The 27860-nt window shown below is 37.0% G+C and overlaps 1 protein-coding gene across 50 annotated transcripts in view; it reads left to right on the plus strand.

The window, feature by feature from the left end:
- The window catches only part of CLASP2 (cytoplasmic linker associated protein 2), a 163715-nt gene extending 149055 nt beyond the window's left edge, over positions 1 to 14660 (plus strand). For all 50 annotated transcript variants that reach the window (XM_070575816.1, XM_070575821.1, XM_070575825.1 and 47 more), the window contains 5 exons: positions 6561 to 6754; positions 7269 to 7397; positions 9577 to 9783; positions 11785 to 11901; positions 12934 to 14660. In XM_070575816.1, coding sequence (XP_070431917.1) covers positions 6561 to 6754; positions 7269 to 7397; positions 9577 to 9783; positions 11785 to 11901; positions 12934 to 13020 — 734 coding nt within the window. In that variant the 3' untranslated portion in view covers positions 13021 to 14660. The remainder of the gene's footprint in view (positions 1 to 6560; positions 6755 to 7268; positions 7398 to 9576; positions 9784 to 11784; positions 11902 to 12933) is intronic.
- The last annotated feature ends 13200 nt before the right edge of the window (positions 14661 to 27860 follow it).

Genomic DNA, 27860 nt, shown 5'->3' on the forward strand with positions numbered 1-27860 from the left:
GTACGTTCTGGGTCATGCTGCTACTACCTGTGGTTTAGAGGAGTGGTAATCAATGAAGTAAAAAAATATGTATGCTCTTTTATTGTAACTGCCTAAAAAGTGAGAGTCTTTGGGATGGAAATGTTTTCTCCCAGAAACAACTGAAACCAGTTTTAGCTTATAAATTTAGTTTATCTCTAGACAAAATTCATTCAGTCATTAATTTTTATACTAGAATGACAAACCCTTTGAAGGAATATCTGTTCTTTACAATAGCCTTTTAAATGTGAAGTCATAAACTCTTTAATAAGATACATTCAAGGACCAAATATGGGAAAAGCTACCATTAAGATTTGGAATCAGTTTAGGTCTAAGCTGTAACACTTAGAATGGGCTTGTAACAGTGGGCTTAGGATGAAGCTCTGACACTAAGCTGCATAGCCTGGTAAGTTGGTTGACCTTCCAGAGTCTCACTTGTCACCTCTGAAAGAGCATGGTGATGTTGTGCTGCTTGCCCTTCTGATCACAGTCTGCAGTAAGATTCAGATAAGATGCATAAAAACTGATACAAAGTACAAAACACTGCAAATGTTTTATTTTTAATAATAAGGAATTACATTTTTCATCTATAAATTACACAATCCATTCATTCTTTTTTTATTAAAGAGTCGGGTAATGTATAGTAATATATAGCTATATGTAGATAACCTTGAAAGTCTCCCCCTCAACACTGTCTCATGATTCTATACTTAGGTAGTTTCTGGTTTTCCTTTATTCCCCCAGTGTTGCTGTCAGTGAACATATTTCTGCATAAACTTTTACACACATATACAAGTAATTCACTCTAAGAGATTTCCAGAGGTAGAATTGCTCAATTAAGAGTTATGTAAGTTTAATTTTTCAGAGTCATTACCCAATTACCAACTCAAAATACTTGGCCAGTTTAAGTAGTGCTGATTTCCTCACCAGCAAAGACTGTTTAAATGTTAATTTTTGTCACTGGTGGATATGAAATAGGTCATCTTAATGAGCATTTCCTTAATTATTAGGAAGATTGAGAAATTAGATACCAGAAATGCTTTTTAATTTTTGTGATTTTGATGAGTGGTAAAATATGTTTTTGTTTCTTTGATTATTAATGAGGTTGACAAATCATGTTTTTACCAACATGTCAAGAGACTTAATATATTTCAAATATCACAAAGGCAAAATTATGACAACTTACAAAACTAAGTCTAAATTACATAAGAATCTATAAAATTGCCACAATTGTGCACTTTGTTGTGTTTTAATCTGTCACAAATAGTTGACTGTGTTGCTGAGGTTTACTCATGATAGCAGCATAACAGGAGTGAATAAATTGGATGTAGCATGAAAGCGTCCTTTGAACTCTGTGTGTAGTAGCAACAGCCTGGTAAATTGAGACCTAGCTTTACCAGCTTTATTTTAGATTATTGATGCACAGAGCTCTCAAACTGGCAAACCAGATTGAGTCCACTGACATTTCTTGCCTCAGCTGCAATATATATATATCCTTTTTTTAAATTTTAAAAATAATCAAAAGTTTAAGAGTTGGGAGTATAGAACAAAGAACTTTTCTTGAACCATTTGAGAGTAAGTTGCCAAACTGATGCTCCATCACCCTGAATGCTTTAGGATGTACTTTCTGTGAACAAAAACATTCTCTTGCACATGCACACTCACAATATACTCATCAATTCAGGAAATTATCATCGGTACATTAGTGACCACCTATCCTAAAACCCCCTTAGAGTTTTGTTAGTTGTCCCAGTAATATCTTGTAGCTAGAAGATCCTGTTCAGAATCTCACATTGCATTTAATCACCATGTCTCTGTAGTTTCCTTCAGTGCTCAGTCTTTCCTTGGCTCTCATGACCATGGCACTTTTGAAGGTTAGAGACCAGTTATTTTGTAGGATTTTCCTCAGTTTAGGTTTGTCTGACATTTTCTCATGATTGGATTCAGATTATGTACTCTTGGCATCCCAGAAATGATAATACATTCTTTGAAGTAACACATGATTTCACTTTGCCCCATGACTGGTGATGTTAACTTTGCTCCCGTGATTATGGTGATGCTTACCAGGCTTCTCCATTGTGAAGTTACTCTTTTTGTAATTAATAAATGTTTTGTGGGGAGGTACTTTAGAACTATGTAAATATCCTGTTCCTCGTTAAACTTAAAATTTATTCACTAAAAAAATTCATGTACATATTTATAACTGTACGGACTCATAGTTTCCTGTTATATTCAGTGGGTTATAATTTGTAACTATCGTTATTTATTTTGATGCTCAAATTGTCCTTAATTTGACCAGCAGGATCCTGTTCAAGCTAGCTTATGTGTCCTTTTGATGTGTTCCCATCCTTGCATTCTGGCACAACAAAATATGCTATCTTTGCTTCCACCCTGGAATCAACTATTTCTCCAAGGATTGATCCTTGATTTCTTTTAATAGAATATGATCTTTAAACACTGTTATCTGGGCGCGAGGTGTACTCACTGCTAGTGGATATCACTACTCTCCAGATCTCTCAGTGACCAGAGCTAGAGAGTGTGTACGTGTGTGTGTGTGTGTGTACACACTGATTTACATCTTTTTACTTCTATATCTATCGAAAGCTACGTGTTTATACCAGTAACTCCAATTCCAATCTAGCATCCTGAGATTAATTCTAGTTTCCTTCCTTTCCATATTGATAACCCCCTTTTTCTGACAGTAAGAAACCTGGCTTCCATTATCGTTAATGTATTTACTTATTTGGTCAGTCCTCCTGTATGCAACCAGTTTTCCATCTCCACCACCACCACCTCCTCACTTGCACAGATACACTCCTCACCCTGATGGGCTCTACCATTCCACATGGACGTCCTCAGCCCCCTTGGGCTCTGACACCCAATGCCACAGATGGCCTTCTCATTCTGCGTGCAGTTTGACAGGTCACACTGGGTCACCACTCCATGTGGGCACCCTTCTTACCCTGACTGAGCCATGAAACCCCATACTTTCCTACTCTCACATGTGGAAACCCTCCTTACTCTGCTTGGGAATCTGTGTCCCCAGGCCTGGTCATTTGTAGTTTTGGTGAATGGAAAAATGCCTTCATTTTATGAGGTTGAGGAATCATGTTTCTACCAACATGTCATGTTAAGAGACTTAATATATCACAAAGCCAAAATTATGACAGTTTAGCAAGATCACCCCCTTTTTGTCTAATTCTCTTCTCCTTTGCTAAGGATCATATATTTTCCATTTGTTAGAGGATGATATCTTTGGAAATTATGTAACTGAACTAAACTGGGTAGAATATTTTTGAATTTGAGAACACTATTTCTTCACTTGATTGACTTCTAAAACATAAGGCAGCCATTTTATGTTGAGTAAACACTCTTTGAATATGGATAAACCCTCAGTTAAACCAAAACAGTAGTAGCTCCAAGTCTCATATAGCAGTTGTTTTCATTTATTGTCTATTTTCATTTTTAATTTCAAGATATGAAAGACCTTGTTTGACATTGTTTTATTGTGAACATTGCTAACATTATTCTTTCTTTTTAATTTATTGACTTCCATTGCTGTTTTGATTTTCCTTCCATCTACCCTCACCACGTAAAATTTCTCCTCCTTTTTTTGTTTTTAAAATCGAAAACTTCTGGCAGGAGATAAGTATTTTATTCAAGTCAGAATTTCTATTAAAGGACCTTGTTGTAAAATTCTGAGACTTGTTAGGTATGTGTCTTATTCAGATGTTTCTGTACACATTACAGACAGATACACGCGTTAGTGACAAATTTATCAAAATTAACAAGTCAAAAAAACACCCCACTAATGTCCACATCTAATTATGACCTTTGTAAAGTTGACCAGGAATTGTAATACTCCAGAATACTACCTCTAGTGAGGATGATACTGTTATTCAAGGAGACTCGTATCAAAGTTTGCCAAGTTAAAAGAATATCCCATACTTTTTGAGCACTGCAACAGAAATATCAGAATTGTAATTGTGCCAATATTGGTCATAATGACACAAAGAAAATTAATATTAGTGAGTTTATTGTATTCCATGCCCAGGTCTTCAGCATGAACCTAAGAGGTGGGTGCTATTTTCACATTTTACTGATAAGAAAACTGAGCCTCCACAATAATTAAGAATGTGTCCCTATCACACAAAGGGTGAGAAGCAGAGATTTGGTAAGACTCCAAAACCTGTGTTCTTTTCACATGACCACAATGCCTCTCTGTGTCAGAAGAGGAAATACAGTTGATTACACTTTATCTTAATTGCCTGCCTAAGGTTTATCTCATTTGTAACATAAATAGTTCCATTTTGTAATGAATAATTTATGTGCTTTCTTTGGCAGAAATTATTTTCCTGTCAGTCATTTGTCCAGACCATTATATGTCAAGTCATTTCTAATTATCTCCTAGAATAATTACAAAGCCTGTGTTTATGGAGAAGAGAACTGGGTTTCTTTGAAAAGTATTTTCTTGTGAATTCCCTTTATTCAGCTGAAATCAAATACACTCTTATCAGAATGATCCTCTGACACCTGTGAAAGTCCGATAACATAACTTCCCAGGAGTGATTTTTATGGGGTTTATAGTGATGCATTTATTGTGCTGCAGGATTTTTGTTAAATCAGCAGTGTTGGTCTATATAAATGAAATTATTACAAGACAATTTTTATTCTCCAAGTTAAGATCTTATCTTTGAACTCAACAGCCCTTCTTTTTCATGGTTTTGCTCTGCATTTTGCAAAGGTTCTTCTTCATCTTCCAAAACCCTAATTTGGTTCTTCTCAGTGATCATTCTTTCCAGAGTACCTCAAGCTTTTAAATTCAGTAGTCACATTTTGTGCCCTGTGTGTGAGTGTTTGGGGACCATAGGTTCTCAGTGCTCTAATTGTAGTTCCATGAAAGTTGTCATAACAAACTTCCTTTTTAATAGTGAATGTTGTCATTACATTTTGCTTCGATTTTCCTTCCTTATCATCTGTTAGTTTTACTCCAGTAGAAGTCATCTGTTCTAGTAGTTCGGCTTGATTTCGTCAAGTTTCTGAATCCCCTTAAGTGAAATATAATTTTTCTTTCCTTACTTGTAGTTGTGGGTTCCCTGAGACTTGTAATGTCGACCATTAGTTTCTGTAGGTCAGTGGCTAACCAGCTGCCAGGATGAGACACAGTAGCTTCTGTTTTTATGGACCAATAGTGAACCATCTGTCAAACTGCAACCTCAAGGTTCATTTTTGGGAAGAGTGCTCTTTCCTCTTGAGCCTTTCCTTTTGAGGCAACAGTCCTCTCCCAAATGCCAGATCCACCAGCCTTCTCTGGTCTAGTAGGATCAGCATAAATGGCAGCCCTTTCCAACAAAAGGCCAGCATGCTCTTGCCCAGTGGGCTCACAGAGAATACAGCTCCGTGATGTCAGCTGTCTTTCTTGGAGACTCAGGAGAAGGAGTGACCCTAGGTGTACCTGCCAGGCTCAAGCACCATATTCTGTGGTTATTTTATTCCAGAGAAGGAGTTAGGAAGGAAAAGAGTGTATGGCACAAGCTCAGGCCACTGTCTGCCCAGGCCCCTCAAGGCCTGAATTTATCATGTATTTTGTCATCAAAAGAATTTAGGAAGAACTCTAGTATCTTGTAATATTTTAATGTGAACTTTTGGATTTAACTGTCTTTCCTACAAAAGTGATTCAAAGCACTATCCAATGATGATGTTGAAAAATAAACAGTGTGTCCTTTAACATTCATAAAATTCATGAGTTCATAATTTTTTTTAAAAATAGCAAAAACAAATGAAAACTCCTTGATAACCATTGGGCCCAACTCTTGACTGAAATTTAAAGGGAACTATATTAAGTATTTATTCTGCCTTTTCTATCACTGTATTTCAGGGTAATCAAAATAGCTCTAGTTGATAAAGTTACTCTCTACAGAAGAATTCCAGCCTATGGAAGGAATAGTATAATTAGATAATCACCGTTTGTAACTCCTAACAAATAATTGATTCAGCAGCAATCACTGAGTGAAGCCATTACGTAAAAGATTGGTGGAGAACTTTACAATGGTGGGATCAAGTTATCACCACTTAAATCCGGTGATCTTCATTCATATCACTAAAAAGGGAGTACTCAGACATTGTGACTGGCATGACACCATAGAAATGCATACTGAAGTGTGTAAAATGAAATGATGTATTTGGGATTTGCTAGAAATGTTTCAGAAAAAAAAAGTGGGGAGGGGGTGAAGATAAAGTAAGAATGATAAAGTCTCGATAATTGTTAAATCTGAGTGATGTCTCTGGAAGTTCATCATATACTATTGTCTCTTTTGTGAATTTTTATAAAGAATTTTAAGCTAGCATTGATGTTTTGGAGGTGACAAAATAGAAAAGAAAATTGCCTAGTCACTTTTCTTTGGTTTCTTTCTTTCTTTCTTTCTTTCTTTTTTTTTTTTTTTTTTACAACCAATACTGTCTGTTTCCTACTGCTATGAAATTGTCGTCCCCACAGTTGTAACCTGTAAAGTTACAGGATTAACGTCACGTCCTTTTGACAGATCTTTCCCTAGACCATTCTGACCTGGTGGCTGAATTGTTGAAGGAGTTGTCTAACCATAATGAACGTGTAGAAGAAAGAAAAATCGCCCTCTATGAACTCATGAAACTGACACAGGAAGAATCTTTCAGTGTTTGGGATGAACACTTCAAAACAATATTACTTTTATTGCTTGAAACCCTTGGGGATAAAGAGGTAAATGGCAGAATATATAAACAATAGCCTGTTTTTCCTGTCCTGCATTGCCTGTCATTGCCTATTAGTCAAGCACTACACAGATTTGGGAATTGAGAAAATGAGTCTCTCCTACTGCTTCTTTGTGCATGGAATTTTCACTATAAAGTACTTTTTCTTTTGAACCAAGTAGCTTGATGATTTTTAACAATTGCAATGGAAAAAATGAAAGGTTGCTGATAGAATTTTTATAGGAAAGTACAGGTTACTTGTCTTGCATATTTAAATTAGTTGTTCAGAAGTAAAACTTCCTTTGTGATAGAATGTAGTTGGTTCCTGATTTCTTACAAATAAAAGAAGTGTGATATAAGTTCTCACCTAGAGATGTGAAAACTTAATTATGTAATATACCACGTATTTTATGCAGTTGTCTACGATCCCCTCCAAATATTAAGACCCTTAAGTTACAGAAATGGAAAATGTAAAGATTGTCTATAACCTAAAATATTTAAAATATTAAAATGTTTCTTCTTAGCCTACAATCAGGGCTTTAGCATTAAAGGTTTTAAGAGAAATCCTAAGGCATCAGCCAGCAAGATTTAAAAACTATGCAGAACTGACTGTCATGAAAACATTGGAAGCACATAAAGATCCTCATAAGGAGGTAAGTTATGACAGTTAAATTATTATTTTACTCTCAGTACTTCTGGTATTATTGCATGCTACATATAAATGTTGCTTGAAAAGTACCCTTATAAATTATTTCCTTAATGAACACTTACCTTGATGTTCAAGGTAATATCTGATTGAGATGCAAGCATATATTCTTTCTACTAAATGAATTATGGTGATATCATGGCCTTTCACCTAAAATAGGCCAGCTCTAGGAAATAATTTATCTGATTTCATTTTCTCCTTCATTTCACTTTTAGTTTTATACTTGGAGTTTATCATTGTCATCTTCACTTTCCATTTACCAATAAGAATTTGGTCTTTTAAAATAACTAATGAAGATAAGAATCATTGTTATTTTTAAGTGGCAAATCACCTATAGGAGCTAGATATCTGTTAAAAGTGTATTCAATAAAATAATAAGACTCCCTGAAAGAGTCCTGTAAACCTGTCTCATTACTTTATAGTCATGATATCCCCACCAGTGACGTTGATGAGATGACCATGAGGGTTTTTATTAAAACCTCAGAAATAATTAGAAAAGGAAATTTAAAGTAGGGACTACCGTTCTAAGAGAAAGCACCAGGTTAAATAGTATTAGGTATCTCTGGTGGATCCAAGACACAAGCACAAGGCAAATCAATAAAGGAAAGTTGAAAAAGCAGTAAGACAAAATGGATCAAAGCTAAATGTAACAGCTAAAACCGTAAAACTCTCAGGAGCAAGCAGAGGTATAAATCTTTGTTACCTTGGATTAGGCAGTAGTTTTTTTGATACAATGCCAAAAGCAGAAGTAACCAATGACAACAACAAAAAGATAATTGGATTTCATCAAAATTAGAAGCTTTTGTACTTCTAAGGACACTATCAAAGTGAAAAGACAACCCAGAGAATAGGAGAGAGAATTTTTGCAAATTATGTCTGACAAGGGACTAACAACCATATATATAAAGAACTCTTACAACTCAACAACAAAGAGACAAATAACGCAATTTAAAAATGGGCAAGGGATCTGAATAGACGTTTGTCCAAAGAAGATGTGCAATTGGCCAATAAGCACATGAAAAGATGCTCAGCATCATTAGTCATGTGCAACTAAAACCACAATGAGAAACCATTCCACACACACTCGGAAGAAAGACAATAAGATGTATTGGTGAGGTTATGAAGAAATTGAAACCCTCTAGGTAATTCACTTTTCAAAAGATAGGTGCATCTTACAGGAGAGTGAGTCATAACTTTTAAATCTATCTGGATTTTTATTCAGATTTTTTTTAATTAAGCTGGTGTTTAGTAGTGATATATCTGTAGCATCTCACTGAAGGTTTAAAAAACTGTCTAATATTTGTAGTTTAGTTATCCACCTTCTGACCCAAATAAGGGCTATAGCATTCCTGTTTTTACAAAAGATAAAATTGACATTCTTATGGTGTTACAGCTGAAATTGGCCCTGGGTCTTCTGATTTCCAGTGTATTTTCCAACCTTTCTAAGCACCTCTCACAGATTGAGATCATAAGTGAGACACTACCAAAGTAGCATCAAAAGCAATTTTGATTTTTACATGATTTCGAGACTTTCTTTAGAGATTACAGATTCTAATAAGAAGACAGACAATTGTTTCTTCTCTTTATTGCAAAATAAGTGTCTTACCCTCCCCAAGCCCAATACAGAAGAAAATCATTATGAACAGAAGGGGGAATAGCATGTTAACTTGATAACATATTAATGATTTTTATTTTATGTTGTAATAGTGTAATAAAAAGGGCACAAGCACTCCTAAAGTTGAGGATGCTAATGAGCAGGGTCTCAGCATGGCTGATGCAGGGGGCTCCATTCACGTAAAGTCTAGGTAAACAGAGCCTCCACTCCCCAGCACAGCTAGACCACAACATGATTTGAAAGTTGCTTTAGCCAACACGAAGACAACACAAAAGAAGGAAGACTGATGTGATAATGTCTTATCTGTCTTCTGACTTTAATAGTTATTGACATTTTGCCAAATCCTGTTTTATCTGTACCCTCGCTTTTTATGTTTCTTTGTTTACTGTAGTGTTTTTAAAGCAAATCCCAATATAACGTCCTATTACGTATTTCATTAAGTTTGTACTTCTAGGACCCAGTATAACATTTTAAAAAATTACTTCCCAGCTTAATTTCCTCCTTGTTTTAGGTGGTGAGATCTGCTGAGGAAGCTGCATCAGTGTTGGCCACTTCAATCAGTCCAGAGCAGTGCATCAAAGTGCTCTGTCCTATCATCCAAACCGCAGATTACCCAATTAATCTGGCCGCAATCAAAATGCAAACAAAAGTGATCGAGAGAGTGTCCAAGGAAACCCTCAACCTGCTTTTGCCAGAGATTATGCCAGGCCTAATACAGGTAAGCAACAAAGCTTGGAGGGAGGAAGAGCTATCACATAGTTGAGATTCAGTTATTTTAGGCATTTTAGGCAACTACTGGCATGACCAAGCCTTCCTGCCATCTTGGATGTTCAGAGCTGGATAATGGCTGGATAATAATCCATTTATGTAAATACCACAATTTGTTTATCCATTCATCTGTTGATGGGTATGTGGGTTATTTCTTTTTTTCTCATTAACATAAATATTGCAATGAACTTCCGTGCAATATCTTCTTATACTTACATGTATATATCTAGAAGCAGAATTCCTAGATATTGCCAAATCTCTCTCCAAAGTGGTTATACTAATTTGCAGTGATAGATGTAATATGGCTTTTTCTGTGTACAGAAACCCATCCCATTTAACAAAAATGGGATCATGTTGGGGTTGGCACCATGGCATAGTGGTTAAGTTTGGTGTGCACCACTTCAGCAGCCCAGATTTGCTGGTTCCGATCCTGGGCACACACCTAAACCACTCATCAGCTTTGCTGTGGCAGTGCCCCACCTATAAGGTGGAGGAAGATTGGCATAGATGTTAGCTCAGGACTAATTTTCCTATGCAAAAAAAAGGAGAGAGATCATATTCTGTAACATGTTTCGCTTAACCTAATCATAGAATGTGAATTTTTTTTTTTTTTCAATGAGGAAGTTTCACCCTGAGATAACATCTGCCACCAGTCTTCCTCTTTCTTTTCTTTTTATTTTTTATTTATTTTTTTATTTATTTTTTTTTTGAGGAAGATTAGCCTTGGGCTAACATCTGCTGCCAATCTTCCCCTTTTTGCTGAGGAAGATTGGCCCTGAGCTACCATCCATGCCTATCTTCCTCTATTTTATATGTGAGACGCCTATAACAGCATGACTTGATGAGTGGTGCATAGGTCCACACCCGGGATCCAAACCAGCAAACCCTGGGCCGCTGAAGCAGAATGTGCAAACTTAACCACTGCGCCACTGGGCTGGCCCCTCAGTCTTCCTCTTTCTGTATGTGAGCTGCTGCCACAGCATGGCTGCTGACAGACAAGTGGTGTAGGTCCATGCCTGGGAACCAAACCTAGGCCACCAAGCAGAGCACACCAGACTTAACCACTAGGCCACCAGGGCTGTCCCCAAGTATGAACTTTTTCCATCCAATATATAATCTTAGAATATTAATAATAGTGTGATTTTAATGCCTGCCTAATACTATATAGTGCCTATATTAAGACCATTCCTGAAGAGAATTAGTCATTCGTTTTTCTGTGTATCTATAGTCTTATCTTTGTGACTTTGTTTTAAGCCTAATACTACGCACTAAATTGTGAGGTCCTTGAAGATAACATCCAAATCTCTTCCTTTGTGTTTTGGTACTAAGAACAGAATGTACATAATATGTATATATCATACATATAATGAGGACTGAATAAGTGACTGCTGGATGAATAACTTAGAGTAATGGTATGGATGGGAGGGATATTAAACTTAATTCAGCCTGGATTGTAGGAGCACTTTGACTGCCAGGCCAAGGAGTTTGTGAGGAGCTGTTGAGTTCCCTAAAGCTGAAAGCTTTAAGAAGGTTAATCTGGAGACTGCAGGGAGGAGTGGCAAAGGGGTGACCTCAAGAGAATTTCAGTTCTTCGGGCTAAATAAGAAAGAACCCGATAAGAAAGGCTAACCTAAGAGTGGAGGTGCCAAATGGGAGATGAAAGGAGAGAAGGGCGCGTCTCTGCCTGAAAAGGTTGACAATGTATCTTCGGTCAGTAAATCTTTCTCTCCTCAGTGCACTTGGTTTTTTGTTTTTTTTTTTTTAATTGAGGTCACATGGGTTTATAATACTGTGTAAAATTCAGGTGTACATCATTATACTTTGTCTTCTTTTAGACTGTATACTCCTCAGTACACTTGAGATCTCATCTTTGAGTTGCATCTTCTGTCTCTGTTGGAAAGGTTCTTTTCTCAGATCCCCCAGGAGTGCTAACAAGGGCTTTCCTCCCTAGGGTTATGATAATTCAGAGAGCAGTGTTCGGAAAGCTTGTGTCTTCTGCCTGGTGGCTGTTCACGCGGTAATTGGTGATGAACTGAAACCACATCTCAGTCAGCTCACTGGCAGTAAAGTAAGTAGTGCTGTTTTGTTCTAAAGATAGTGGCCATGGTACATTCTTCAAAATTCAGTCGTTTGTGTGTGTTAAAGGGTAAATTTGTTGTTTGGCTTTGAATAAGTCAGGCTTTGAGCATGCAACTTACTCCTCTTACTGTTTGCATTTTAAGAATAGAAAAGGAAGGAGAATAAATATTTGATTATCATAGTTCAAACGGGAAAATTTTTTAAATGTTCAAGTGTTCCATATTTTGCAAAATATAAAGTAATCCAAAAATATATAACCACAACAATCTATTTATTCTTAATTAAACAGCCCTTGGGGGTAAGGATTTGGGTATGGGAGTGGGAAAGGAGTCCACTGGCTATTAAAAATAACCAGAAGCAGTAGGCGTTTCTTTCACATCTACCAACCACCCCGCCAAACTGCTGACTTCACTTGAGGGACAAATCTGAGAGCAGACACAACTACTATGATCTGGATAAATGTACAACTTTGATATGGCATATTAAAATTTCCAATTAGCTCTTAATACTTAAAAAAATAAAGTCAGTCAGTCTTGCTTTCCTCATTTCTTTGATACTATTAGAACCTTGAAATTTGTCCTAGGGGGTGAAGGTATCCTATGATTGTTGAATTATGCCGTATGAACCAGCTGGCAGGAGGCACTCACCTTCATTTAAAGAGTTTCCCAAAATCCCAACGATTATCATTACTATGATCAAATTTATTTTTAAATAGCAAAAGGTTGTAAAAAAATACATATAAAGGAAAATAAGTATACACCTTACATTAAAGACCTATATAAGTTATAGATAGATTAAAGCAGTGGTTCTTAACCTTTTCCTTGTTACAGACCACTTTGAGATTTAAGTAAAATCTCATCCCAAGAAAAATAAATACAGACAGAAAATTTTACACATAGTTCGGAGGATTCAGTGAGTCCCTGAAACCCATGGGACACCTGGTTAAAAACCCTTGGATCAAAGAGTTACTGTAATTTGGAGCAGCCTGTTCAAATGATATGTGTTTGGCTTGAATCTGCAGATGAAGCTACTGAATCTTTACATCAAACGTGCACAGACAGGCTCTGGAGGAGGGGATCCCACTACTGATGTTTCTGGGCAAAGTTAATGAAGCTGACTGAAGTGAACCAGGTCTCTCAAAGAAAGGACAGACAGACCACCCTCATCAATGAAAGGAAATTTTCAAATACATCTTCTGGAACTTACCATTGTTTCCCAGTTTTAGTTTTTTGTTTTGTATTTTCTGTAACAGAGGGCTATCCTCAGTCTGCATGTAACTTTTATGGTAGATATTCCAAATTCAAGAAGAAGCAGTATTAATATCAGTTGATCAATACAAAGTAATTTTTAATCTGATTCATCATTTCACGTTTGTACTTCTTTGTCTTCCCATTAACCTTTGCCAGTGTTATGATTGTATAAATTTTCTTTAAATGCTGGTTAAACAGGAATGCTTAAAGCTTTAAAAGTTTAACAGTCTAAAACTTTTTGTTGCCTTTATTCAAATGCAGAATAATATTTTTATTGCTATTTTGAATTTTGTTCCGTATCATGTCCTATGCTAGAAATATTGAAATGATGTGAAACAAAGCAGGACTAATTTGAACTACAGCTGGATTCTGTTGGTGTGATGGTGATACATGTCATTAGTTGCAACTTCTTTGGGGTGATCTGTAGTTTAAAACTAAGACCTCAAAGAGAAATGTTACAGAATTAGCCAGTTCTGTAAAACTGATATTGTTTGTTGGTTATTGATCTTGCCATCTTTATTTAAAACCATATCCCCTCTAAGATCCTTTAAGAAAGCTGCACCAAATCATCTGCCTGTTTTTTTCTTCATACTTATTAAAATAGAAGGTTTCATTGCAAGATTTTTTGGTTTGTTTATCTTTGTTGTGAATGATGCTTTTTTTGTATTTATTAATATCAAATTCACTTATGAATAAACTTGATAATAGAAACAGACAAAAAGAAAATCAAGTGCATGTGTGTCCTTGACAGTCTTCTGTTTCTCATTTAATAAACTAATTATTGAGACATGGGAGTCGACCAGCACCTTTTCTTTAAATGGTGGAACCTGGTTTCCTTTTACCGTGAAATTGTCTTACTTGAAAACGTTGATCCTGATGAGAGAGAAGATGGTGCCAAGGCTGTTATCTCTGTATAATGGGCTCAAATTCTCTACCTCTTCAGGGCTAATACTTTTAACTGAGCTGCTGCCTACAGTGTCTTTTGGAAAACTACTTAAAGAGTGATTTTCTGTTACTTTTTAACAAATTTTTTTAATCACCTTTTGCTACACCTGTTCTTTTCATGTGCAGCCAACTTTCAAAAATTACCAGTTTGGGTGAAAGGCAAATTAGATAATTTGGAACCAGGATGCTAATTTCTCATCTTGACTTTTTTTTTAAATCCTAACATAAAGTGAATTTGACTGGAAAGGCAAATAGCTATTAGGGAGGCAATTTGCTATTGTTACAGAGTTATCTGTACTTTCTTTGTTTAATTGAAAAAATGTAGAAATGTATGTAAAGAATTTAAGAGAAGAGTACTGAATGGATGATTTGTCATAGGCTTTTACTTCCTTTGTTTCTGTTCTAGCAGCAGGAAATAGTTTCTTTATATCCCCGCTCCTTTACCTGTAACAATTTTGTTTTCTACTGTTAATTACATTGTGTATTTATAGTTCTATGCTTACTGTTGTGCATATACTGGCAATAAAACTGTACATAACATTACTTGAAAAAATTAACAGTGTATATCAGTTGCTTTTCTGTCTCACTGTGTGACAAGTCACTTATACTAGGTTTCTAAAAAATCTTTAGAAGGTTCTGTATCAATGGTATTCTCATAAATTTTAGAAGTGCACCTGAGGAGAAAAGATGTATCAGGAGTAGCAACCACAATCAAATGTATAGAGCTATATATGCATATATGTATCTTTAGGAAGAAAAGGCATTTTAAACATTGAACTCTGCTCAGTAATGTTTTATGTTCCATGACCTTTGGTATGTTTTATAATCATTTTGAATCTAAATATGGATTTAATTTTCACCTCTTCTTTAAGGTTCTGCTTTAACTACTGTTGACAACTAAATAGAGTAACTTAACCTGAAAAATAACTGCACTTGCAAACTTAGGTGAAGCACCTGGCATCTTAAAGGCAGGACTCAAGAAATGAATGAACTGAGTAACAGAAGAGTGTGGTTTAATGTGACTAAGTGAAAGCTAATATATAAAAATGTGGGGAAAAAAGTCATGTTTAAAATTCTATAATTTTAGTTGATAAGACTACAAGAAAGTTATTGTTGACCATTCAGATCACTGTGTACAATGTACCCTTAATTTGTTCATTCCAGAAACATATTTAGATGTCAGCTATTAAAGAATGGTGATAAAAAGCTGCTGGTTAAATATTTTCTTCCTGCTCTTCTCTCCTAAACTAATTATCAGTGTCCATTTACTGCACTGCTCAGAACTAATGAGAAACATAATTCCACATTACAAAACATGTTTATTTCTAATGGGTTTTTCAAAATCTATAACAGACTTCAGACATTTTCAAGTGAGATATGGTTTGAACATGAAATTTTAAATTTGGAGTAAATTTGCTGTATTCTTTCATATTTTGTTCTTACAAACTTTAGGTCAAAATGACTTTTCACCAAGTTATGTCTTACAGTAAAAGACTAGAATCTCATCATCAGGCCAGATCTATTTGTAAATTCAAGTGTATCTTATAATGATTAATTTATAATAATATTTACGGTAAATAGAAAGGATTAGTATATTAATCCTTAATACATGAGGGTTTTTTTAAAAACTTAACCTTTGACTTCTCATATTCCTGCATTGTTTTAGTTCATTTTATTGCAGTTAATCAGTACAGTTTTATAGCTATGCAAAAGAAAGGTCTAGAATTAAGCTTAAAAAATATTATCTAACAATTATCTGTCTATTGTTGAATATTTGGAAAATAATGTAAAATTGAAGAAGAAAGAATTACCTTAAATAACACCACTTGAGATAATCTGTGTTGCTATTTTCTGGAGTACTAAGATAACAAATTTGATTTAATACTGAAAACTGTAAGGCAACAGTAAATTTTGTTAACCAGAAGAATGGCAAGATTAGAATGAGCTAGTATTTTGAATGCTGCTGTTCTTCCATGCATGTATTTAACTATATATTTTTAATATATTAATCCTTTCTTTGTTCTTCTATAGGATGACTTCTAATGGCAGCAAAGTATTCCTTTGTGTGTACAGCATAATCCGGGGCTGGTGATCTTCACTGAATGTTCTTATAACAAATAGCTACATCCTTGGCACATCTCCATTTGTTTCATACTAGGCAATTTTGTCGATGGCTTTAACATGAAATTGGTAAATTTAGAAAGATATTGATTATTCAAAGATACACTAGTTACTTAAATAGCTGGGTTTAAATTATTCTTACAATAGTAATCTAAAATAGAACAGGAAAGAAAAGATATCTTTATATGTATCAGAATTTCAGTATTTCAAATTTACCTACATCCATCCCAGCAACAAATATCTGAGTACCTGCCTTCAAGGAGACAGAGTAGAGCAAATAACTACAATCCACTGTGGTTAGTGCTATAATAGTAACACAGGGGACTAATGGGAGCTGGGGATTGGAGGTGGGGCACACATGAGATGTAATCATGGAAAGCTTCCTAGAAGAAGAGGTGATGCTTCAACGCAGTCGGAGAGCTGAATGGATCTGAGACTTATTGGGGTTATAGGGTAGGGAGAGCAGAGGAAAGCAAGATAGCAAAGCAGCAATGTATGAAATAACAGGAAGCAGTAGGACATGTTGCTGGAACTTTTTAAGCATGGTTTCCTGTGGTAAATGTAAAAGACCTCATATACTCCCTTTTCCCTTGAAAATACCTGCAACCTTTGGGGCCGGCCTGGTGGCATAGTGGTTAAGTTTGGGTGCTCTGCTTTGGTGGCCTGGGGTTTGGGGGCCCACATCCTGGGTGTGGACCTACACACCACTCATCAAGCCATGCTCTGGCAGCAACCCACATACAAAATAGAGGAAGATTGGCACAGATGTTACTCAGCAATAATCTTCCTCAAGCAATAAGAAGAAGATTGGTAAGAGATGTTAGCTGAGGGCCAGTCTTTCTCACCAAAACATAAATAATTAAAACAAAAAACCTGCAAGCAAAAAAATTAATTTTCCGTCCATCCTCACAATCAAGAAAACTTGGATATGTCTTTTCTTTCAGTGTTTTTATTTCAAGTTTTTTTCTCTTATTATAAAGTTATAATTTAATTTGCTTTCCAAATTAAACATGCCGCTTGTGTCTTCCCAACTGGCCATCACTACACAGCTCAGTTTAGCTGCAACATGGATACCAGTGGGGGAATTACCCAAAATGGAATATTAGGTATTCTAAGATATAATCTAATTGAATGAAGGCATTCATTGAAGACTTAAGCAGAAGAATGTGATTAGAATTAACATCATAAACACTTTAATTTTACTCTGAAAACTTCAGAAGTTAGGTGTGTTTAGGCTACAATTTTTTGCAGGCTGGTCCTATGAATCTGGTTCTGATTACGTTTATTATTAAATATTTGAATTCCTGCTGTGCATCTGACACCCCTAAAATCTGTCTGCTGTAAGTATGTGGTTGTGGATCTGGTAATGGGAGAAGGGTATTAATGTGCTTTCAGGAATGAGATTGGTCCAGGAGGGACCAGCCTGTAAATCAGGGTAAAAACGTGCCTAGAGGTGCTGCTCCTTGCAAACCATCCTCCCAGCATGCCGTGGGTGCAGCCCCAGACTCCTGGTGCAGTGTTGATATCAGACTCTTAGGGCAATATGTTTCTTCTTAAGAAAGTGTAAATCTGTTATTTTATTGGAAGTGAGTGCAAAAAGAGATTGACAGAGTGACGTCAGCATCATGGTGGAGCGAGTTCTCCCAGGAATCTCCCTTCCATGATACAATGAAGAAGACATTCATACTCCAACAGAGGATATCCACACAACACAAAAGACATCTGAGAGACCCACGCAGCCACATTGGAGGGTGGAGAGGCTGGAACTCCCCTCGGAGGAAGTGGAATGGCATAAGAGAAAAGACTCTCTACAAAAGACTGCAATCCAGGACTGCATGCAGCCTCCAAGAGGGAAGGAAGCAGGGAGGGGACTCCTGTTCGTGGGAACATCAAAGATGCCCAAGGTCCCGTGTGGCCTGGGGGAAGCCCCCTGCTGGGGTGAAAGCTGTCATAGCGGGTGACCTCATCAAGCCAACACCCCAGGAGAGCAGATAAAGCTGAGTGAGTAAGCCCACAAGAGCACACAGAAGAAAGTGCCCTTTCCCCCCATCCGCCCAGCACCAGCTCCAGCTCCAGGCCTGGGATCCTGGCAGATTTCAGAGTGCTCAGAATACGTGTCTCTTGACAACCACCCAGTGGCAGTAGGTGGTAAATGCGACCAAATACCAGGATGCGAAAGAACAAAGCCACACTCTCTAGCAGTATCAAAAATTATTAAATCTGCAGACCAGAGAGAAAATGACAAGTACCCAGAAATCAGTCTTGAAGACACAGAAGTATGTAATCTAAATGACAGAGAATTCAAAATAGCTATCATCAAAAAACTTAATGAGTTAAAAGAGAATGTAGAGAAACAATTCATTGAGTTCCAGAGCTACTTCACAAAAGAGATTGAAACTATAAAGAAGAATCAATCAGAAATATTGGAGATGAAAGACACAATGGATGAGATAAAACAAAATATGGATTCCCTGAATGCTCGAATGGACATCATAGAGGAGCCAATCAGCATAATCGAAGATAGACATATTGAAATGCTCCAGATAGAGGAGGAGAGAGAGCTAAGACTAAAAATAAATGAAGAAAGTCTGATAAATATTCAACTCAATTAGGAAATGCAATATAAGAATTATAGGTATTCCAGAGGGAGAGGAGAATGGAGCAGAAACCTTATTCAAAGAAATAATAGCAGAGAACTTCCCAAACCTAGGGAAGGAGATGGAAATCCATGTGAAAGAGGATACCAACTCTCCTAAATATGTCAATGTAAAAAGACCTACTGCAAGGCATATGGTAGTGAAACTGGCAAAAGTAAATGACAAAGAAAAAATACTAAGGTCAACAAGGCAGAAGAAAGTAACCTACAAAGGAACCCCTATCAGGCTTTCAGTGGATTTATCTGCAGAAATCTTACAGGCTAGGAGAGAGTGGAATGACATATTCAAATCTTTGAAAGACAAAAACTTTCAGCCAAGAATACTCTATCCAGTAAAAATATCCTTCAGATATGATAAATAAAAACTTTCCCAGATAAGCAAGAGCTAAGAGAGTTTGCAGCTACAAGATCCCCCCTACAAGAATTTCTCAAGAAGGCCCTCATACCTGAAAAGAAAAAAAAAAGGGGGGGAGAAAGGGGTTACAAATCACACAGTAAGGAGATAAATAGGTAAACAAAATCAGAAAAGTGTAGCTATACACCAGAACAGGTTAATGAATACTCAAGTATAACATTAAAGATAAAGAAAAGGAAAACACCAAAAACATAGATAATCTTGTCATTTTAACCACAAACTCACAAGATGGAATAAAATGTGAGAAAAACAACTTAGGAGGAGAAGAGGAAAGAGACTGAATCAGCTTAGTCTATGGAAATAAGAGGCAATCAGAAAATGGACTATCTTAACTACGAGATTTTGAATACAAACTCCATGGTAACCACTAAACAAAAAACCAGAACAGAGACACAAAGGATAAATAAGGAGAAAACAAAGAAACACAACATAAAAAACTACATAACTCAATCCGTAGCCCAAACACACAGGACGAGAAACAAAGGAAATGCAGGAGAATCAAGTGATAAAATGGCAGCATTAAGCCCTCATATATCAATAACCACCCTAAATGAAAATGGAGTGAATTCTCCAATAAAAAGACAGAATTGGGGCCAGCCCAGTGGTGTAGTGGTTAAATTCGCATGCTCTGCTTCAGCAGCCTGGGCTTTGCAGATTCAGATCCTGGGCACAGACCTACACACTGCTCATCAAGCCATGCTGTGGTGGTGTCCCACATACAACAATGGAGGAAGATTGGCACAGATGTTAGTGCAGGGACAATCTTCCTCCAGCAAAAAGAGAAAGATTGGCAACAGATGTTAGCTCAGGGCCAATCTTCCTCACCAAAAAAAAAAAAGGTGGGGGGGACAAAGAGTGGCAAGATGGATTAAAGAACAAGACCCAACAATATGCTGCCTCCAAGAAATACACCTCAGCTCCAACAATAAACACAGGCTCAGAGTGAAGGGATGGAAGACAATACTCCAAGCCAATGGCAAACAAAAGAAAGCAAGTGTCATAATACTTATATCAGACAAAGTAGACTTCAAGATAAGACAGGCAAAGAGAGACAAAGAGGGGAAGTACATAATGATCAAAGGGACACTCCACCAAGAAAACATAACACTTATGCACCCAACACAGGAGCACCAAAGTACATAAAGCAGCTATTAACAAACCTAAAAGAAGACATTAATAATAACACAATAATAGTAGGGGACCTCAACACTCCACTCACATCAATGGGTAGATCATCCACACAGAAAATCAACAAAGAAACAGTGGAAGTAAATGAAAAGCTAGAACAGTTGGTCTTAATAGACGTATATAGAACACTCCATCCAAAAACAGCAGAATACACATTCTTCTCAAGTGCACATGGAACATTCTTAAGGATAGACCATAAGTTGGGAAACAAGGCAAACCTCAAGAAATTTAAGATTGAAATAATAAGCATTTTTTCCAACGACAATGCTATGAAGCTGGAAATTAATTACAAGAAAAAAGCTGAGAAGGAACAAACATGTGGAGACTAAACAACATGCTATTGGACAACCAATGGATCATTGAAGAAATTAAAGGAGAAATCAAAAAATATCTTGAGACAAATAAAAATGAAAACATACCATACCAACTCATATGGGATGCAGCAAAAGTAGTACTAAGAGGGAGATTCATTGCAATGCAGCCTCACCTTAACAAACAAGAAAATCCCAAATAAGCAATCTCGAACTACACCTAACTAAATTAGAAAAAGAACAACAAACAAAGCCCAAAGTCAGCAGAAGGAGAGAAATAATAAAAATCAGAGCAGAAATATATGCTAGTGAAACAAATAAGGCAGTAGAAAGGACCAATGAAACAAACAGCTGGTTCTTTGAGAAGATAAACAAAATTGACAAACCCCTAGCCAGACTTACAAAGAAAAAAAGAGGGAAAGCTCAGATAAACAAAATTAGAAATGAAAGAGGAGAAATAACAATGGATACCACAGAAACACAAAGGATTATAAGAGATTACTATGAATACCTATATGCCAATAAAATGGGCAATCTAGAAGAAATGGATAAATTCTCAGATGCTTACCACCTCCCAAAGCTGAATCAAGGAGAAATAGGTCATTTGAATAGACCAATCACAAGGAAAGAGATTGAAACAGTAATCAAAAGCATCCCCCCCCAAAAAAATCCCAGGACCAGACGGCTTCCCTGGAGAATTCTATCAAACTTTCAGAGAGGATTTAATATCTATCCTTCTCAAGCTATTTCAAAAAATTAAGGAAGATGGAACACTTTCTAACACATTCTATGAGGCCAACATCACTCTGATACGAAAGCCTGACAAGGACAACACAAAAAAGGAAAACTACAGGCTAATATTGCTGATGAAGATAGATGCAAAAATCCTCAACAAAATATTGATAACCTGAATACAGCAAAATCAAAAAGATCATGCATCACGATCAAGTGGGATTTATACCAGGGACACAGGGATGGTTCAACATCTGCAAATCAATCAATGTGATACACCACATTAACAAAATGAGGAAAGCATTTGGCAAGATCCAACAGCCATTTATGATAAAAACGCTTAACAAAATGGGGACAGAAGGAAATTACCTCAACATAATAAAAGCCATATATGAAAAACCCACAGCCAATATCATACTCAATGGGGAAAAACAGAACGCCATCACTCTGAGAAGAGGAATAAGACAAGCATGCCCACTATCACCACTCTTATTCAACATAGTACTGGAGGTTTTGGCCAGAGCAATTAGGCAAGAGAAAGGAATAAAAGGAATCCAAATAGGGGGCAAAGAAGTGAAACTCTCGCCGTTTGCAGACAACATGATCCTATATATAGAAAACACTAGGGGCTGGCTCCGTGGCCCAGTGGTTAAGTTTGCATGCTCCACTTCTGTGGCCCAGGGTTTCGCTGGTCTGAAACCTGGACATGGACATGGCACCACTCATCAAGCCATGCTGAGGTGCATCCCACATGCCACAACTAGAAGGACACACAACCAAAAATACACAACTATGTACTGGGGGGATTAGGGAGAAAAAGTAAAAATGAAATCTTAAAAAAAAAAGAAAAGAAAACACTGAAGAATCCATCAGAAAACTATTAGAAATAATTAGCAATTACAATAAAGTTGCAGAGTACAAAATCAACTTACAAATTCACTTATATTTCTATGCTCTAATAACGAACTTACAGAAAGAGAACTCAAGAATACAATTCCATTTACAATCACAACAAAAAGAATAAAATATCTAGGAATAAATTTAACCAAGGAACTGGAGGACTTATATAATGAAAACTATAAGACATTATTGATAGAAATAGATGATGACATAAAGAAATGGAAAGAGATTCCATGCACATGGATAGGAAGAACAAACATAGTTAAGATCTCTTTACTACCTAAAACAATCTACAGACTCAGTGCAATCCCAATGACATTCTTCACAGAAATAGAACAAAGAATCCTAAAATTCATACGGGGCAACCAAAGACCCTGAATTGCTAAAGCAATCCTGAGAAAAAAGAACAAAGCTGGAGGCATCACAATCCCTGACTTCAAAATCTACTACAAAGCCATAGTGATCAAAACAGCATGGCACTGGTACAAAAACAGACACACAGATCAATGGAACAGAACTGAAAGCCCAGAAATAAAACCACACATCTATGGACAGCTAATCTTCGACAAAGTTGCCAAGAACATACAATGGAGAAAAGAAAGTCTCTTCAATAAATGGTGTTGGTAAATCTGGACAACCACTTGCAAAAGAATGGAAGTAGACCATTATCTCACGCCATACACAAAAATAAATTCAAAGTGGATCAAAGACTTGAAGATAAGTCCTAAAACCATAAAACTCCTGGAGGATAATATAGGGAGTACACTCTTTGACATCAAACTTAAAAGGATCTTTTTGAACACCATGTCCTCTCGGACAAGGGAAACAAAAGAAAAAATAACAAGTGGGACTTCATCAGACTAAGGAGCTTCTGCAAGGCAAATAAACTAAGATCAAAACAAAAAGACAACCCACCAAGTGAGAGAAAATATTTGCAAATCATGTATCCAATAAGGGGTTAAACTCCATAACATATAAGGAACTCACACAACTGAACAAGAAAAAACAAACAGCCCAATCAAAAAATGGGCAGAGGATACAAACAGACATTTTTCCAAAGAAGACATACAGATGGCCAATAAGCACATGAAAAGATGTTCAACATCACTAATCATCAGGGAAATGCAAATCAAAACTACACTAAGATACCACCAGTTAAAATGGCTATAATCACTAAGACTAAAAATAACAAATGTTGGAGAGGGAGTCGAGAAAAGGGAACCCTCATACACTGCTGGTGGGAGTGCAAACTGGTACAGCCACTATGGAAAACAGTATGGAGATTACTCAAAAAACTAAAGATAGAACTACCATATGACCCAGCTATCCCACTACTGGGTATCTACCCAAATAACTTGAAATCAACAAGCCAAAGTAACATATGCACCCCTATGTTCGTTGCAGCACTATTCACAACAGCCAAGACATGGAAGCAATCCAAGTGCCCATCGACTGATGATTGGATAAAGAAGATGTGGTATATATATACAATGGAATGCTACTCAGCCATAAAAGAAGACAAAAATCATCCCACTTTCAAGAACATGGATGGACCTGGAGGGTATTATGCTAAGCGAAATAAGCCAGACTGAGAAAGACAAACACCATATGATCTCACTCATATGTTGAATATAAATAAACACATGGACAAAGAGGACAGTTCAGTAGTTACCAGGGGAAGGGGTGGGGGAAGGGCACAGGGGGTGAAGGGGAGGATGTATATGCTGATGGACAAGATATAACGTACAACTGAAATTTCACAATGATGTAAACTATTATGAACTCAATAAAAAAAAGAGAGAGAGATTGACAGTTTTGCTGGTTTTGGTCTAAAGCTAAATTTACATTAATTTTCTTATCAAAGTTTAGGTCAGAGTAGAGACTTGAAATCAGAGTTGGATTACTTCAACGGCAAGAAATATGCTTTTTCTTCCCCAACCTCCTACAGCAGTGGTTGTCAACTTGGGCTGAATTTGCCCACTGGAGGACATTTGGCAATATCTGGAGACATTTTTGGTTGTCACAACTTGGGAGAGAAGGCTACTGACACCTAATGGGTACAGGCCAAGCATGCTACCAAACATCCTACAATACACAGGACCACCCCCAACAACAAACATGTATCCAGCCCCAAACGTCAATAATGCCCAAGTTGAGAAACCCTGTGCAAAAGCAAGAGTCACCATGGACAGCTCCTCTATTAGCCCAGTTTAAAGACAGTCATTTTTTTTACACTAACGTTGAAAGGTGAACAATCCAGATCTCACTTCTAGCTGACTGATTTTAAGATAAACTTTCTCGAGGAGGGGGCAGAGCAAAATGGTGGGGTGAGCTGACCCAGGATTCTCTCCCCTCCAAAATACAACAAAAGATTGGAAGAACTGAATTTCAGAGAACAAAAATAATGCCAGCTCGTTAGAGACCTACAATACCAAGAAGGCAGAGATCATAAACTTTGTTTACCCCTTCGGAGGCGCTGGAACGGTAGGAGAGAACATCGCTCCCTCCCCTAGAGTCTGCGATGGCTGCGGCGTGGGTCGGGAAGGAGCGGGGAGGGGCCGCGCGACCAAGGAATCATCCAGGACTCCTGCCGCTGATTCAGTGGAGACCCGCTGATGGGGGGAAAGCTTCCGTCCGCGGGCACCCCATAAATCAAGGGCCTTGGGAGACCAGAGAACAGAACTGATCTGAACCCAGACCAGCACTGTGAGTAACAGCCCCTCCCCCCCAGCAAAGCCAGTGGGCGCAGCCATCTTGCCCCAAGGCGGAGAGGTCATAACACGTGGCTCTCGACCACCCCATCTAGTGGCGACAGGCTGTAACTGCAACTGAATTCTACCACCATGAGAAAAAACCGCTCCTCTACCATCCAGCAATTTATAAAAGCCTCAGACCTGAAGGAAAACAATAAAAACATAGAATTAAGTCCTGAGGACTTGGAATTAGGTAAACTAAGTGATAATGAATTCAGAGCAGCTATAATAAAAAAACTCAATGAGGTAGAGAGAAAGATAGAGAAACAAGCCGAGTTCTGGAGTTACTTCACAAAAGAGATTGAAATCATAAAGAAGAATCAAACAGAATTACTTGAGATGAAAAACACAATGGACCAGATAAAACAGAATACGGATTCCCTGAATGCCCGTGTAGACAACATAGAGGAGAAAATTAGCATAATCGAGGACAGACAGGCTGAATGGCACCAGACAGAGGAAGAAAGAGAACTAAGAATTTAAAAAAATGAGGAAAATCTCCGAGAGATAATGGATTCAATGAGGAGTAAGAACATAAGGATCATAGGAATTCCCGAGAATATGGAAAAGGAAAATGGAGCAGAAAGTGTGCTTAATGAAATTATTGAAGAGAACTTCCCAAATCTAGGGATCAATGGAGAAATGTGTGTAGAGGAGGGTTTTAGATCTCCTAGATTTGTCAATGTAAAAAGACCCACCGCAAGGCACATAGTAGTAAAGTTGGCAAATAGGAATGATAAGGAGAGAATACTCAGGGAAGTAAGGAAAAAAAAGAGAATAACCTATAAAGGAGCCCCTATCAGACTGTCAGTGGATTTCTCTACAGAAACCCTACAAGCTAGGAGAGAATGGAGTGATATATTCAAAGCTTTAAAGGATAAAAACCTTCAGCCAAGAATACTCTATCCAGCAAGAATTTCCTTCAGATATGAGGGAGAAATTAAATCTTTTCCAGACAAACAAAAGTTAAGGGAATTTGTAACTAAAAGTCCTCCATTACAAGAAATCCTCAAGAAGGCTCTCATACTTGAAAAAAGAAAAAAGGGAGAAAGGGGACACAATCCACAGACTAGGGAGACCGATGGATAGAACCAGAACAGGATAGCAAATATTCAATTATAGCATTAGGGTAAAGGTAAGGAAACTACCAAAACAAGAACGATGTTAGCACTCTAACAACAAATGAATAAGACGAGTTGGAATAAAAAATGAAAATAATTATTTAGGAGGGGAAGAGCAAAGGGTCTAAATCAGTATTGGTCAAGTAGGTAAGAGACCACCAGAGAATAGACTATATTATAGACGAGATTCTAAATACAAACTTCAAGGTAGACACTAAAATAAAGTACAGAACAGAGTCACAAATCATAGATAAGGAAAAATCTAAGAAACCCAGCATAAGAAATTACAGTATTAAATGGGTAGGATAAAGCACACAGGAAAAGAAACACAGGAAAACAAGATAATGAGCAACAGATTGACAGCATTAAGTCAACATGCATCAATAATCACTCTCAATGTGAATGGATTGAACTCTCCAATAAAAAGACACAGAGTGGCAAAATGGATTAAAGAACACGATCCAACAATTTGTTGCCTCCAGGAAACACACCTCAGCCCCAAGGACAAACACAGACTCAGGGTGAAGGGGTGGAGGACAATACTTCAAGCAAATAGCAAGGAAAAAAAGGCAGGTGTTGCAATTCTCATATCAGACCAAGTGGATTTCAAAATAAGACAGGTAAAGAGAGACACAGAGGGACAATATATAATGATCAAAGGGACACTTCATCAAGAAAAAATAACGCTTATAAATATCTATGCACCCAACACAGGAGCACCAAGATTCATAAAGCAACTATTAACAGACCTAAAGGAAGATGTTAAAAACAACACAATAATAGTAGGGGACCACAACACCCCACTCACATCAATGGACAGATCATCCAGACAGAAAATCAACAAGGAAATAGTGGAGCTAAATAAAAAACTAAAACAATTGGACTTAATAGACATATATAGATCACTGCACCCTGAAAGAGCTGAATACACATTCTTCTCAAGTGCACATGGAACATCCTCTAGGATAGACCATATGTTGGGAAACAAGGCAAGCCTCTACAAATTTAAAAAAATGGAAATAATAACAAGCATCTTCTCAGATCATAGTGCTATAAGGCTAGAAATTAATTACAAGAAAAAAGCTGAGAAAGGCACAAAGATGTGGAGACTAAACAACACACTACTGAACAAGCAATGGATCATTGAAGAAATTAAAGAAGAAATAAAAAAAATACCTGGAAACAAATGAAAATGATAGCATGCCATACCAACTCATATGGAATACAGCAAAAGCTGTATTAAGAGGAAAATTCATTGCAATAAGGCACATCTTAACAAACAAGAAAAATCCCAAATAAGCAACCTTAAAGCACACCTAACTGAACTAGAGAAAAAAGAACAAATGAAGCCCAAAGTCAGCAGAAGGAGAGAAATAATAAAAATCAGAGCAGAAATAAATACTATTGAAACGAAAAAGGCAGTAGAAAGGATCAATGAGACAAAGAGCTGGTTTTTTGAGAAGATAAATAAAATTGAGAAACCACTAGCCAGACTTACAAAGAAAAAAAGGGAGAAAGCTCAAATAAACAAAATCAGAAACGAGAGAGGAGAAATA

This window comes from Equus przewalskii, chromosome 15 (genome assembly GCF_037783145.1).
Source record: "Equus przewalskii isolate Varuska chromosome 15, EquPr2, whole genome shotgun sequence".
NCBI classification, from domain to species: Eukaryota; Metazoa; Chordata; class Mammalia; order Perissodactyla; family Equidae; genus Equus; species Equus przewalskii.